Here is a 13087-nt window from a genome sequence, read left to right on the forward strand (position 1 = left end):
TAAACAGGAGGACTGAGGTCCAGAGCCTTCAGAGAATAACAAAAGGATTGAGGGTGCAGCTCAAACAATCAAATGTGTAGCAAGTATGAGGCCCTGACTTCCAACTTTAGTACAAAAAAAAGAACATCCTCTCTCCCCTTCTCCTCTCTATCTCTCCCCTCCCCCCTCTCTCTCTCCCCCTCCCTCTCTTTCTCCTCAATTCTTCTCTCCCCTACGATCTCTTATGCCAGTCCTGGGGCTTGAACTCAGGGCATGGGCACTATCCCCGAGCTCTTGTGCTCAAGGCTAGTGCTCTACCACTTGAACCACAGAGCCACTTCTGGCTTTTTTGGTGTTTACTTGGAGATAAGTATCTCATGGTCGGGTGCTAGTGCTCATGCTTGTAATCCTAGCTATTCAAGAGGCTGACAGCTCAGGTTCAAAGAAAGCCTGGGCAGGAAAGTCCACGAGACTCTTATCTCCAATGAACCACCAGAAAACCGCAGTGGAGCTGTGGCTCAAGAGCTAGTCTTGAGCAAAAGAATTCAGGGACAGCACCCAGGTCCTGAATTCAAGGCCCCACAACTGACAAAAAGAAAGAAAGAAAGAAAAAAAAGTCTCAGGAAACTGTCTGAGCTGGCTTCAAACCATGGTCCTCAGATCTCAGCCTCCTGAGTAGCTAGGATGACAGGCGTGAGCCACCAGTGCCCAGAAACACCTCTTTTTACAAAAGGTTACCTGGCTTCCGTAACCACAACCCCTCTGTACGTCACTCTTATGATACCGATTTTTAAAAAGAATTAATTAATTTAAAAGACAGTTCTCTGAAGGGCTCTACAGGCAGCTGGGGGTCTGCCATGCCCAGGGGTCTGAGGATTTAGACCTCTCTGTCCTAGGGAGCAGCAGAAGTTGCAATTGAGCTAGGAGCAAGGAGAAGCCACAGTGTCTCAACAGGGTGCGTTCTGTGGGAACGCTGGCCTCCATGTGGATTCGTCGCGGGTTGGAATCACCTGACAATCGATGGGGCTCCAAACAGCTTCCAGCCAGGCACCAGGGGCTCACACCTATAATCCTGGCAACTCAGGAGGCTGAGCGCTGAGGATTGTGGTTCAAAGCCATCCTGGGCAGCAAAGTCCATGAGACTCTTATCTCCAAATTAACCACCAAAAGCCAGAAGTGGCTGAAGAGTTAGGACACTAGGCTTGAGCAGAAAAGCTCAGGGACAGCTGCTAGGCCCTAAGTTACAGACAGAAAGACAGACAGACAGACACAGACAGACACACACACAGCTTCCAGATCTGCAAGGATTCCGCTCAAGCACAGCAAAGGAGCCCACAAAATGACTTCAAAAGCATGGTCGCAGCGAAGAAAAACCAGATGAGTGCTTGTCCCTCAAATCAAGCCCCTGGAGTGAATGGGCAGCAGGACACTGGGCATCACGGAGTGTCTCAGAACAGAGGAACAGGCGCACCTGGCGTGGTGGCCACACCTGCAGTTCCTGCTCTCTGTTCTCTCAAGTTCAAAGCCAGCTGGGGCTCTACAGTGAAACAGTGTCAAAATCCCAAAGGAAAAAGAGAAAAGGAAAGAGGAGATCCACCCACCCCCACTGGCTAGAGGGCTGCCCACTGCCAGGCTGGAAACAGGCCTCTGGCCTCTGGAGCACAGACCAGGCCCAGGCCCCCTGGCTTGCGGCTGAGCCCGGGCCCCGGCCTATCCAGCAGCACCCTCTGCAGGCGGGATCTGGAGCGGCAGGCGCTGGGCCTCGGGGGCTGCCTCTCCCGGCTCTGGGGTGAGGCCGGGGGAACATGAGTGAAGCCATCAGACAAGACAACAGGAGAGAGCCTGTCCACAGTTCCAGGGGACAGGGCCTGCCTGACATTGGCAAGGCCGTGGCGTCCATCCCCGGCACTGGAACAAACGCAAAGGAGACCAAAGCTGTGCTATACCAGGTGCTCACTTCTCATTTGAGAAAGAAGACCTGAAAACAACAACAATAATCTAAGGTATTTCTGTACTCTTTTCCCTCCCTCCTTAGAGTGGGCTCTGTGTTTTTATTAGCATACTTAAGTTGTAAAGGAGGGGTTTCATTGGGACATTTTTTTTTCTTCTTCTTCTTTTGGCCAGTCCTGGGCCTTGAACTCAGGGTCTGAGCACTGTCCCTGGCTTCTTTTTGCTCAAGGCTAGCACTGTGCCACTTGAGCCCTAGCGCCCCTTCTGGCCATTTTCTGTATATGTGATACTGGGTAATTGAACCCAGGGCTTCATGTGTGAGAGGCAAGCACTCTACCACTAGGCCATATTCCTAGCCCCTCACTGGACATTTCTATATAACCTCAATCACTCCAGCACCATCCTTCTCCTCCTCCTCTTCTTTTTTTGTTGTTGTTGTTGGTGGTGGTGGTGGTCATGGGGCTTGAACTCAGGGCCTGGCACTATCCCTGAACTTTTTCTCTCAAGGCTACAGCACCTTTTCCCATCTTCTGATGATTCATTGGAGCTAAGAGTCTCATGGACTTTCCTGCCCAGTCTGGCTTTGAACTGTGATCCTCAGATGTCAGCCTCGCGAGTTGCTAGGATTACAGATGTGAGCCACTGGCATCTGGCTTCTCCTCTTCCTCCTCCTTCTTCCTTTTCCCCTTTCTCTCCTTCCTTCCTTCCTCTCCCCCTCCCCCTTTCTTTCTCTTCTTTCTTTGTCCTTTGTTCCAGTACTGGGGCTTGAACTTGGCTCACAGTTGGCACCAATTGTACTTGAACTATGCTTGCACTTCTGGCCCTTTTGCTGGTTAATTGGCAATAAGAGTCTCAAGGACTTGTCTTCCCAGACTGTCCATGAGCACAATCCTCAGATCTCCGTCTTCCGACTAGACACGATTACAGGTGTGAGCTACTCTTCCCTAGCCCCAGTCTCCCCTTTTATTCTGTTTCATTTTATTTATTTTTTGTGCCAGTACTGGGGCTCAAACTCGGGGCCTGGGTTCTGTAATAGTCTGTACAGTTATAGCATAGAGTATGTGGTGTGCTTTAGTGTCTATTGGGAGTATGTGTTCATAGACACACAGTATGGGAGGGAGAGAGAAGCCATTTCTCTTGTAACACCCTCCATTTAACTTGATCCTCCCCTTTTCCTGTCTTGCTTATTTCACAGTTAGTACTCCCAGGCTAGACCACGCACCTCTCTTCCCCTTGGCGTGTGCTTGTGGACTTACAAAGTGAGCTTGCATGGTATATTTAGCTCTGTCATTGTGCTGCCTCATGGCGCTTCGTCTCCCGGGGACCTGGCCCGTGCCCGTGGGGTTTGGGTGTCCACCTGCTCCGTGCGGACCTTGGCACCAAAGGAGAGCTCGGGTTCGTTCAGCTGCCAGCTGGAGCGGGTCCGGAGAGAGCCGCCAGGCTGAGATAAGCGTGTGCACTTTGTCCTGGCAGGTGGCTGGCTGGCTGTGCTTTGTGAGTCTCCCGTGTCCCCGGAGGGAAGCCGGGGACTAAGGACAGGCGGCACAGAAGCGCGCGGGGTGAACCCTCCGCATCCTGCTTCAGCCGCGCCGCCTTCTTCTTCCTAGGGCTCTACCTGCGTTTCTGTCTTTACTGCTCACGAGGCTGAGATCTGAGCATTGCAAATGGAGGCCAGCCCGGGAAGAAACATTGGTGTGACTCCTATCTTTGATAAACCAGCCAAAAAAACCCCACAGGAGTGGTGGTGTGGCTCAAGTGGTAGAGAGCCAGTCTTGAGCAAAACAGCTAAGTAAGAGCGCAAGTTCAAGCCCCAGTATATGTGCATGTACGACATACATACATACATACATATCAGGGACTGCAATACCAACCTTGAAAGGGACGAGATTTCTTCCTTTACCTATTTTTTAAATTATTTATTTATTTATTTATTTATTTATTTATTTATTTATTTATTTCCAGTCCTGGGCCTTGCACTCAGGGCCTGAGCACTGTCCCTGGCTTCTTTTTGCTCAAGGCTAGCACTCTGCCACTTGAGCCACAGCACCACTTCTAGCCTTTTCTATATATGAGGTGCTGACGAATCGAACCCAGGGCTTCATGTTTGCAAGGCAAGCTCTCTTGCCACTAGGTCATATTCCCAGCCCCCTTTTATTTACTTGCTTATTGCTTTCCTATTTATTTTTTGAGACAGGGTCTTAGTATTCACCCCAGGCTAGTCTCGAGCTCTGGATTCTCCTGCCTCGGCTCGTGTGTGCTGGGATTATAGATACGTGGAACCACGCCTGCCAAGGTCTCCACGCACGTTCACTCGCAGTGTTTGGCCTGTTCACTGGAGCTAAGATTCTGCCTGCTGGCTTTGAACTGAGCTCCTCAGATGTCAGCCTCCTGAGTAGCAAGGATTGCCAACATGAGCCTCAGGTACCTGGCGGAGTCTTTGTGTTCTTAACAAGGAAATGGCAGGGGCTGAGTGGCTGGATCACCGTGCTCCTCGGCTATGACCGTCGGCGCTGCCCCCTGTGGGCATCGAGTGGCCACGCGGGCCCTTTTCCTCCTCAGCACGATGAGGAGGAGGCCTGTGGCTGGCCGGAACCTCACTGCAAGAGATGGGGGAAGGACTGGCTCTCCCTGAACGGGAGCCATGGGGACAGGGAAGGAGGGAGTGGGGTTGGATGGAAGCCCCGCCAGCTTCCTGGGCCTACCGTGGTCAGCCCTTCACCCAGAGCCTCTCAGCAGAGCCGGCGGCACCTGCCAAACCACAGGCGACTCCCGACACCTGCAGTTCTTTTTTTCTTTTTGTTTTTTCTTGGTGCCAGTGTTGGAGCTTGAACTCAAGGCCTGTAAACCGGCTCTGAGCCTTTGTGCTCAAGGCTAGCACTCTGCCACTTGAGCCACAGTGCCACTTCTGGCTTTTTTGACCAGTCCTGGGGCTTGGACTCAAGGCCTGAGCACCGTCCCTGGCTTCTTTTTGCTCAAGGCTAGCACTCTACCACTTGAGCCACAGCGCCACGTCTGGCCTTTTCTATATATGTGGTGCTGGGGAATTGAACCCAGGGCTTCATGTATACAAGGAGAGCACTCCCAGCCCCTCACTTCCGGCTTTTTGGTGTCTGATTGGAGATAAGAATCTCACAGAGGGCTGGGAATATGGCCTAGTGGCAAGAGTGATTGCCTCGTATACATGAAGCCCTGGGTTCGATTCCTCAGCAGCACATATACAGAAAGCCAGACGTGGCACTGTGGCTCAAGTGGTAGAGTGCTAGCCTTGAGCAAAAGGAAGCCAGGGACAATGCTCAGGCCCTGAGTCCAAGGCCCAGGACTGGCAAAAAAAAAAAGAATCTCAGACTTTTCTTTTGGGTTTGAATTGAGATCCTCAGGTCTCAGCCTCCTGTGTAGCTAGGATTACAGGTGTGAGCCACCGGCTCCAGCGGCTTGGGACTCTTAAGCTCATCTATGTTCCCCAGTGGGACTGGAGTTACAGCTTGAAGGAAAGCAGCCTGAGAGGTTGACATCGTGGTCTCGTGGTAGAGCACTTGGCTAGTATGTCCAAGGCCCTGGGTTTGGTCCCCAGCTCTGAAAAACACAAAATAAAACCCAGCCAAATAGCGAAGGCCAATAGGTACCACATGAGGCGCGTGTGTAAAAATTATTTTGAAACTACGCACGGTGGCACACAGCTGTCATCCGACCCCTCCAGGGGCTGAAGTAGAAGGATTGCGTGTTTGGGGCTAGCCTGGGTTATATAAGGTACCTCTCCAAACAAAACTCAAGGTGTGGCTCGGGTGATAGAACACTGGCCTAACAGGCAGAAGGCCCGGAGTTCAATCCCCAGTGCCAACAAACCAAACCAAACACAAATTCGTCCTAACCTTGATCTAAGTCCATTCTGCCACCACCTGGCTCTGGCCCCTGCAGGGTTACTCGAGGCCCGGCGGCTCTGGGCACCACTCGATAATCTCGCAAGGGGAGGATTCACACGGCGTTCCTGTCCTGACCGCTGCGGGCTTCAGTCCTTCCGGGGCTAGCTCGGTTCTTCCGGCTTAGAGCACTTGGGGCCAGGTCATTCCCAGAGATGGCTCGCTCAGCCTCAGTTTCTCCATGTGGCGTTGCTCAGGACAGTGAGCATCCGACCCTAAAACAGCTTGCCCTTTAGTTTAATGTTTTTATTTTTCAAGTTGAAGGCCTAGCAGCCACAGGCCCCGAGTTCAGTCCCCAATGCCGCCCAATGGTACCGTACCCCACAGAAGGAAGACGCGGGAACCCGCATGGCGCTCGAATCCGGTCTCGTTTCTGCTACTTCCCGCCTTCCCTCAGCTGGAATTTCCCATCTGCACCGGCCTGGCTGTGCCCAGCTGTGGTATCTTTGAGAACAGGAACACCACTGCCCCCCCCCCCCACACCCCAAAAAGATCCTCAGCCCTCGGGCAGTCTGTGATGGAGACCTGGTCACGGGGACCCATCTCAGTTTTCCCTTGCACTCATTCCAACTCCCAGCCCTCTTGTTCCAAGCACTGACTCCCTCTGGCTCAAGCCCAGGGTCAGGTCTGGGCGCTGACTGGCCTCAGATGGGATGGACGTGGGCATGCAGAAGCAGAGTCGTGGAAGACAGTGGGTTTGAGGGGAACCCGCACACGGAGGGGCGGTAAGGAAGAGCAGCGGGCCCTCCGGGCCTTCGGGGCGAGGCAGGGGAGGCCCAGGACTGCCCAAGGCCACTGGGCCAAAGAGGCAGAAGGCGGCGGCTCCCGGGGCGCTCCTGGCCGGGCTCCATGGCAGTCAGCCCTCCCCGTCCTGACCGCAACAGAACACGCTGTTCGCCCGTTCTCGGCCGGTGACCCCGGGCCTGGGTTAAAATCACGAGAACTAAGGCGGAGAGTGAATGGCCCGCGGGGCCTGGCCGTAGAGCCAGAGGAGTTACGTAACCACCGCTGGAAAGGTTTTCTTCTCAAAAATTTCCAAGCCTTTCAGTTTATACTGGGGGCACGGGAGCCCCAAACTCTGTTTGGAGTGCAAGTGGGTTGGTGGAAAAAGCTGGCACCCACCTGACAACGCCCAGCCTTGGGGTGTCTGGCTATGACCACTCTTCAGATATCCTGGGTATCGAAAAAGAAGAGGAGTCCATTTTATTTATTCATTTCATTTTCTCTTTTCTACTTCTTTATTTCATGCTGGTATAGGGGCTTGAACTCAAGGCCTGGGTGCTGTTCCTTAGCTTTTTTTTTTTTTTTTTTTTCTCAAGGTGGTACTTTGCCACTTAAGCCACAGCTTCACGTTTGGCTTTTTGCTTATTAATTGGAGACGAGAGTCTCATGGACCTTCCTGACTGGGTTGGCTTTGAACTTCAGTCCTCAAATCTCAGCTTCTTAAGTAGCTAGGATTACAGGCCTGAGCCACCAGCCTCTAGCTCCCCATTCTCTGGAGGAGAAAATACTGGAGAATTTCTTTTTTTTCCTTAGTAAGGGTCCAAAGCAATGTTTGAGGGCTACAAGTGAGTTAATAAGATGTTTACTTAAGTAAGCTGAAGTTAATTTTTTTTTCTGCTGAAATCAAACTCAAGGCCTCCTGTATGTTAGACAAGTACTGGGTATCCAGCTGCTAAGCCACATCCTTAGACCCTAAAGTAAAATACTTTTCCCCCCATCTTTTGTGTGTGTGTGTGTGTGTGTGTGTGTGTGTGTGTGTGTGTGTGCGTGCGTGCGTGCGTGCCAGTACTGGGACTTCAACTGAGGGCCTTGAGCTCATGTTTAGCCTTTGCCTGAAGGCTGGTGCTCTACCACTTGTACCACACCCCTACTTCTGGCCTTTTGCTGGTTAATTGGAGATAAGTGTCTCGAAATTATCTACTCAGGCTGGCTTTTGAACTGGGATCCTCAGATCTCAGTCTCCAAGGAGCGAAGATGACAGGGATCAGAGAAGTTCAATTCTTTTTGTTTTTTTTTTGCCAGTCCTGGGCCTTGAACTCAGGGCCTGAGCACTGTCCCTGGAGTTTTGCTCAAGGCTAGCACTCTGCCACTTGAGCCACAGCGCCACTTCTGGTCGTTTTCTATATATGTGGTGCTGAGGATTCAAACCCAGGGCTTCATGTATACGAGGCAAGCTCTCTTGCCACTAGGCCACATTCCCAGCCCCAGAAGTTAAATTCTTTAACTTGTTGATTTTTTTGGACAAAAAAAGATTTCTATTCAAGCGAGGAAGCAATTTTATCTACTTTTTCAACCCTGCTGACTGACCGAGGCCATACCCAGCGGATGTGTCTCGCAAGGACTTTTGTCTGCTCATAGTCAAGGATCTGGTGAAACGCCATTCTCCGTGAGGAGGCCCGTCAGACCCGCGCACGGCTCGGTCCCCTGCTGCGGGACGCCCGGCCCCGGCCCCGGGGCTGTCTGCCTACCTTTATGGGGTGTCGCGTCAGGCCTCTCCTTCCTGGTTCGTTTCACAATGGGGTGCCCGGGTGGAGACCGGCCCTGGCAGGCAGCGCAGAGGCCTGCCCGCAAGTGACCCGGAAGCTCGATCCGTCCGCCCTGCCGTCCGGCGATCCAGCTGGCAGGGGGCCGAGTTTCCCTCTGGCACGGCCGGGTCCTGGAGGAAGGGCCGGGCGGCGCCGGGCAGGGAGATCACCTGATGCCGTGGTAGATCCCACTCTCCGGGACGGGCTTAAAACGGGGCTGCGTGGAGCCAGCCCCCCGGCCCGGGCACGCCCAGCCGCCCCGGGATCGGAAGCGAGCCGGCCTCGGGATGTGGAAGCAGACGGCCGCCCCGGCGCTGGCCCGGCGCTACCCCCGCAGCTGCCTGCTGGCCGTCACGGAGCAGTACGTGGCCGCGGTGCGCGACATGGAGCAGGTGGTGATGATCCCCAGCCTCCTGCGGGACGTGCGGCTGGGGGGGCCCGGGGCGCGGGCCCCCGAGGACGCCCCCGACCTCCACGCCTACTTCACCATGCTCAAGACCATCCGCCTGGAGGTGGAGCACGGCATGCTGCCCCGGGAGGAATGGCAGGCCCGGGTGGCCGGCGGCCCGCCGGGCAAGGCCGAGGCCGACGCGGCCGAGAGGGCCGAGGCCCAGGGCGACGGGGGCGCGGGGCTGGACCTGGAGGCCCAGTTCCACCTGCACTTCTCCAGCCTCCACCACATCCTCACCCACCTCACCCTGAAGGCCCAGGAGGTGGCCAGGAAGTACCGGGAGATGACAGACCAGGTCCTGTAGCCGTGGACTCTGGGGAAGGTAAGGGATATGCGGGGGGGGGGGGGGGGGGGGGATACCTAACGCGGCGTGCCGGTGAGGAAGCGGCCCGCGCCGTGTCAGGGTCACATCGCGTGTTCGTGTGCGCGTGCGTTCCCTCCTAGGCGTGATTGCATGTAAATGCGTCAATTGCACAGACACAGCCATTCGCTCAGTCGCCTTCTTTAACCATCCGATGAGAGGCGGGGCAGCAGGGCCTCCCACCTGTGCAGGCAAGGCTGCGAGGCTCTGATCTCCCACGAAGCCCAAAGTGAGCCAGGGCGGAGGCGTGCTCCAGAGAAGACCGCAGCCCTCAGTGCAGACGCTGGGAGACAGCACGGAGGACCGGAGCTCAAGCCCCAGAACTGGCCTGGGCACGGTGCGCGCGCGCATACACACACACACACACACACACGGAGTCTGATTAAAGCTACGGACTCGATCAGGTGTACACACACACACACTGGCTAGAACTCAGGGGACATGCCGAGCTGCTGAGGCCCGTCCAGGCCCCGTAGCTTCTCCTCAAGCCCAGGGAAAGCCAGGGCAGCCTCCTCGCACGCGTCCTACAAAGATGGTGCTGTTTTCTTTTGTTGAGGAGACAGGGTCTCCTTATCTAACACACGACCCTCAGCCTTCCACGCACTGGGGAGAAAAGAGGCGTGCCATCGTGCCTCACCGTCAAAGATGAGCTGAACGCCATCTTGCAGACGGAGGCCCTGGACCCAGAGGAGGCGCCTGGCGCGGGGGGTGTGGTGTGGGATCTCTGCGCATGGCCGTGCTTTCCGTGTCTTCTCCCGCCCCAGAACGTGGAAAGGCCCGCGTGTGAGGGGTGCAGGTGCGGCCGCCCACGGTGCCCCCCTCGCAATGGGCCGGGGGCTCTGGCCATGCCAGGCTGCGGCGGCCGGCCCCCGGGAGAGACCGGGGGGGCCGCAGCCGGCCCCCGTGTGCCCACAGGGCTGTCGGGGGAGACTGGGCACCCACACAGCCGGTGGTGGCACAGGAGGGCTTGGCTCATTCACGGGTGGGAAAAGCTGGACCACGGCACTCGCCAGGTTTGGCTTCTTGTTTTCTCTGTACTCCTGGGGATTCAAACTCGGGACCTGGCGCATAGAAGGCGATGGCTCTACCACTGCGCCACATCCCCCCCCCCCCCCTGCCACGGGGCCTGCATCCGTTATAAACCACGGCTATATCCGCCGGAATCCCAAAGGGTCCTAAGGCAGGTAACGTGGGACAAGACTTGTAGCTCACCTACTAGGAAAGAAACTAAAGCCAGAGAGGCAAAATGACTCCAATGCATAGACAAAGAGAACAAAAGCAAGCCCAGAGCCAAGTGCAGGGATACAGGCCTGTAAGCCCAGTGCTCGGGAGGCTGAGGCACAAGGATTTCACGTTCAAGGCCAGCCTGGGAAACCTATTGAGACTTGTGTCTAAGGAAGGAAGGAAGGAAGGAAGGAAGGAAGGAAGGAAGGAAGGGAGGGACGGAGGGAAGGAGGGAGGAAGGGAGAAAGAGAGGGAGGGAAGGAGGGGAAAAACAAAGAAAAGCAAGGTAAGCTCCACCTTGGAGCTGAGTGTTCTGTCCATCATGCCCACTCTGCCATTCAGGATTAATGAAGAATAAATGGCCACTTCCCCCCAACAGAGCCTACAGAAAAACTGCTTCAGCTACTTTCTCCAGCTCCAAGCCCAACTGTGAACTGCAGCCCGGTTTCCCAGTCCCCTTGAGGCTTCCCGGGCTGCCTTCCAAAGGCTCCTGAATAGAGCCAGGGCCCCAGGGAGCTGAGCCTTGAGGTCTGTGTCCTGCTGCCAGCACCAACGGGCGGCGAGGCCTTGGGTTCCAGTCTCCTCAGTGCACCATAATGGCAGGCAAAGTAACAACTAGCATTCAGTCGTGTAAATCACTTGCCTGTTAATTACCTAATGAATTATTACCTTTAACGGATGAAAAAAAACACCTGGAGGCCTGAGAAGGAAAGCTACAGTCGATTGCAAAATCTGGGCCTACCAACTAGCCTCACTCTCTCCTTCACACTGCTAGGTGTGGTCCTGAGTCTCAGAGTTCTGCACTCTTGGCTGGGGGTAGAAGGGTAGAAATCTCACCCTATAATTCTCTAGTCGTCGGGCAATAATGCTGCCCGGTGCCGCCGGTGGCCCACGCTTGTCATCGTAGCGACTCAGGAGACTGAGATCTAAGGATCACAGTTTGAAGCCAGCCTGGACAAAAGAATCGGTATAACTTTCTCCACTTAAACATCCAAGAAAGCCAGAACTGGAGCCGTGGCTCAACGTGGTAGAGCACTAACCTTGAGCAACACAGGTCCCGCGTTCAAGCCCTAGGACTGGCACCAAAAAAAAGTGGAGAAGTCAGACAAGCGATCCCAGGATGGTCTCTGACCTTTTCGACCTGGAGTACCGCCCAGTTTCCAGCAGCAGTGTCAACATGTGTTTTCACCGCGCTTTCGACATCGGTAGGCAGGCGACAGCACTTGTTGTTTGCATTTCTACTGATCCGGCTTTTTCCATTTCCCTGCTCTGCACAGGTCCCTTTCCCCGGGAGGAGACTCGATGGCGCCGCGAGCGGCTGGCCAGCCTGCGGAGCAAGGCCCGGCGGCTGTGCCTCAGGGCTGCTTCTCCACCTTCTCCTGAGCACCCATTCGTGGAGTCGTCACTGGCTCACCTGAGGGTGTCTGTCGCGATGTTTAACTCCCTCGTGCAGCTGGGAAGGGTGACCAGTGCGGCTCAGGAGGCGCTGGACGTTGCTCTAATGTCCGGCGTGGCGCAGTGGGAAGAGCCAGGGTGCCGAGTAAGCACGAGCTGCGCTTTCAGCCCTCCTGCTGGCGGGTTCTCTGCGCTCCATCCCAGGCAAACCAGCCACACACGAGTCTAAATCCCCTCACATGAAATAGGAAGACGGCTTACTACCTCTCCCACTACAAAGACACAGCGGGACCAATCAAAAGCACTTGGGACGCGAGAGCCATGAACAGGCTGATTGGTTTTCTCTCACCCTCCTGTGTGCCTGCCCTGCGCCTTGCCTTTCATCTTCCCGAAGTAAGAGACAGGCGAGCGGCTGACCCCACACCTGCCTACCCCGCACGCGGCCCCACACAGGCGAACCACAAACCTATTTATTGCAGTAGCAAATAAAAAGCCCAAACCAACCATCTGCATTTGCACACCTGTTTGCACACTTCTGTATTTGCACATCTATTTCTCAAGCTCTTTCTCTGACATAGCTTTACTTTTTATTTTTTTAACAAGTGGCACTGTAGCAGAATTCTTTGGATTTTGGTCTGAAACCATTAGGTATACGCATACTGCTACCCAATTTGGAATCACGTACGTAAATTTTAAAAACTAATCTCTATGGGCTGGGGATATGGCCTGGTGGCGAGAGGGCTTGCCTCGTATACATGAGGCCCTGGGTTCGATTCCCCAGCACCACATATATAGAAAACGGCCAGAAGTGGCGCTGTGGCTCAAGTGGCAGAGTGCTAGCCTTGAGCAAAAGGAAGCCAGGGACAGTGCTCAGGCCCTGAGTCCAAGGCCCAGGACTGGCAAAAACAAAACAAAACCCTAATCTCTAAAACCTAATTTGATTACAAAATCTAAACAAAAATTGGGGGGGGGGGGGGGATGAGCCTTTGGATTTGATTAAGCTACAAACACTAGCTTTGGACTGGGGTGTGGCTCCAGGGGTAAGAGCACTTCAATCCAAGAATCAAAAGATGGAAAAGGAAGTCAGCTGTGTATGTGATCTTAGCCACCCAGGAAGCTGAGATCTGAGGATCATGGTTCAAAGCCAGCCCAAGCAGGAAAGGTTGTGGCTCTACGTAATGAGCAGAAAGCTGGGTGAGGGGGCTTGAGTCTGTCATCTTAAACCACGTAGGAGGCGGAGAGCGAGAGGACTGAGGTTCTAGGACAGTTTATGCAGCAATGT

The 13087-nt window shown here is 54.6% G+C and overlaps 1 protein-coding gene across 1 annotated transcript; it reads left to right on the forward strand.

Annotated features, from left to right (window-relative positions):
- Window positions 1–8613: 8613 nt before the first annotated feature.
- LOC125361864 (thyroid hormone responsive) lies at window positions 8614–12304 on the forward strand. The gene is made up of 2 exons (XM_048360470.1): window positions 8614–9147; window positions 11688–12304. Exon 1 carries the CDS (start codon window positions 8662–8664, stop codon window positions 9127–9129), a length of 468 nt encoding a protein of 155 aa, XP_048216427.1. The 5' UTR covers window positions 8614–8661; the 3' UTR covers window positions 9130–9147; window positions 11688–12304.
- The last annotated feature ends 783 nt before the right edge of the window (window positions 12305–13087 follow it).

Source organism: Perognathus longimembris, chromosome 13 (assembly GCF_023159225.1).
Source record: "Perognathus longimembris pacificus isolate PPM17 chromosome 13, ASM2315922v1, whole genome shotgun sequence".
Lineage (NCBI taxonomy): Eukaryota > Metazoa > Chordata > Mammalia > Rodentia > Heteromyidae > Perognathus > Perognathus longimembris.

Coding starts and splice junctions, on each gene's coding strand:
- LOC125361864 (XM_048360470.1), top strand. CDS start 8,662: ATGTGGAAGCAGACGGCCGCCCCGGCGCTGGCCCGGCGCTACCCCCGC.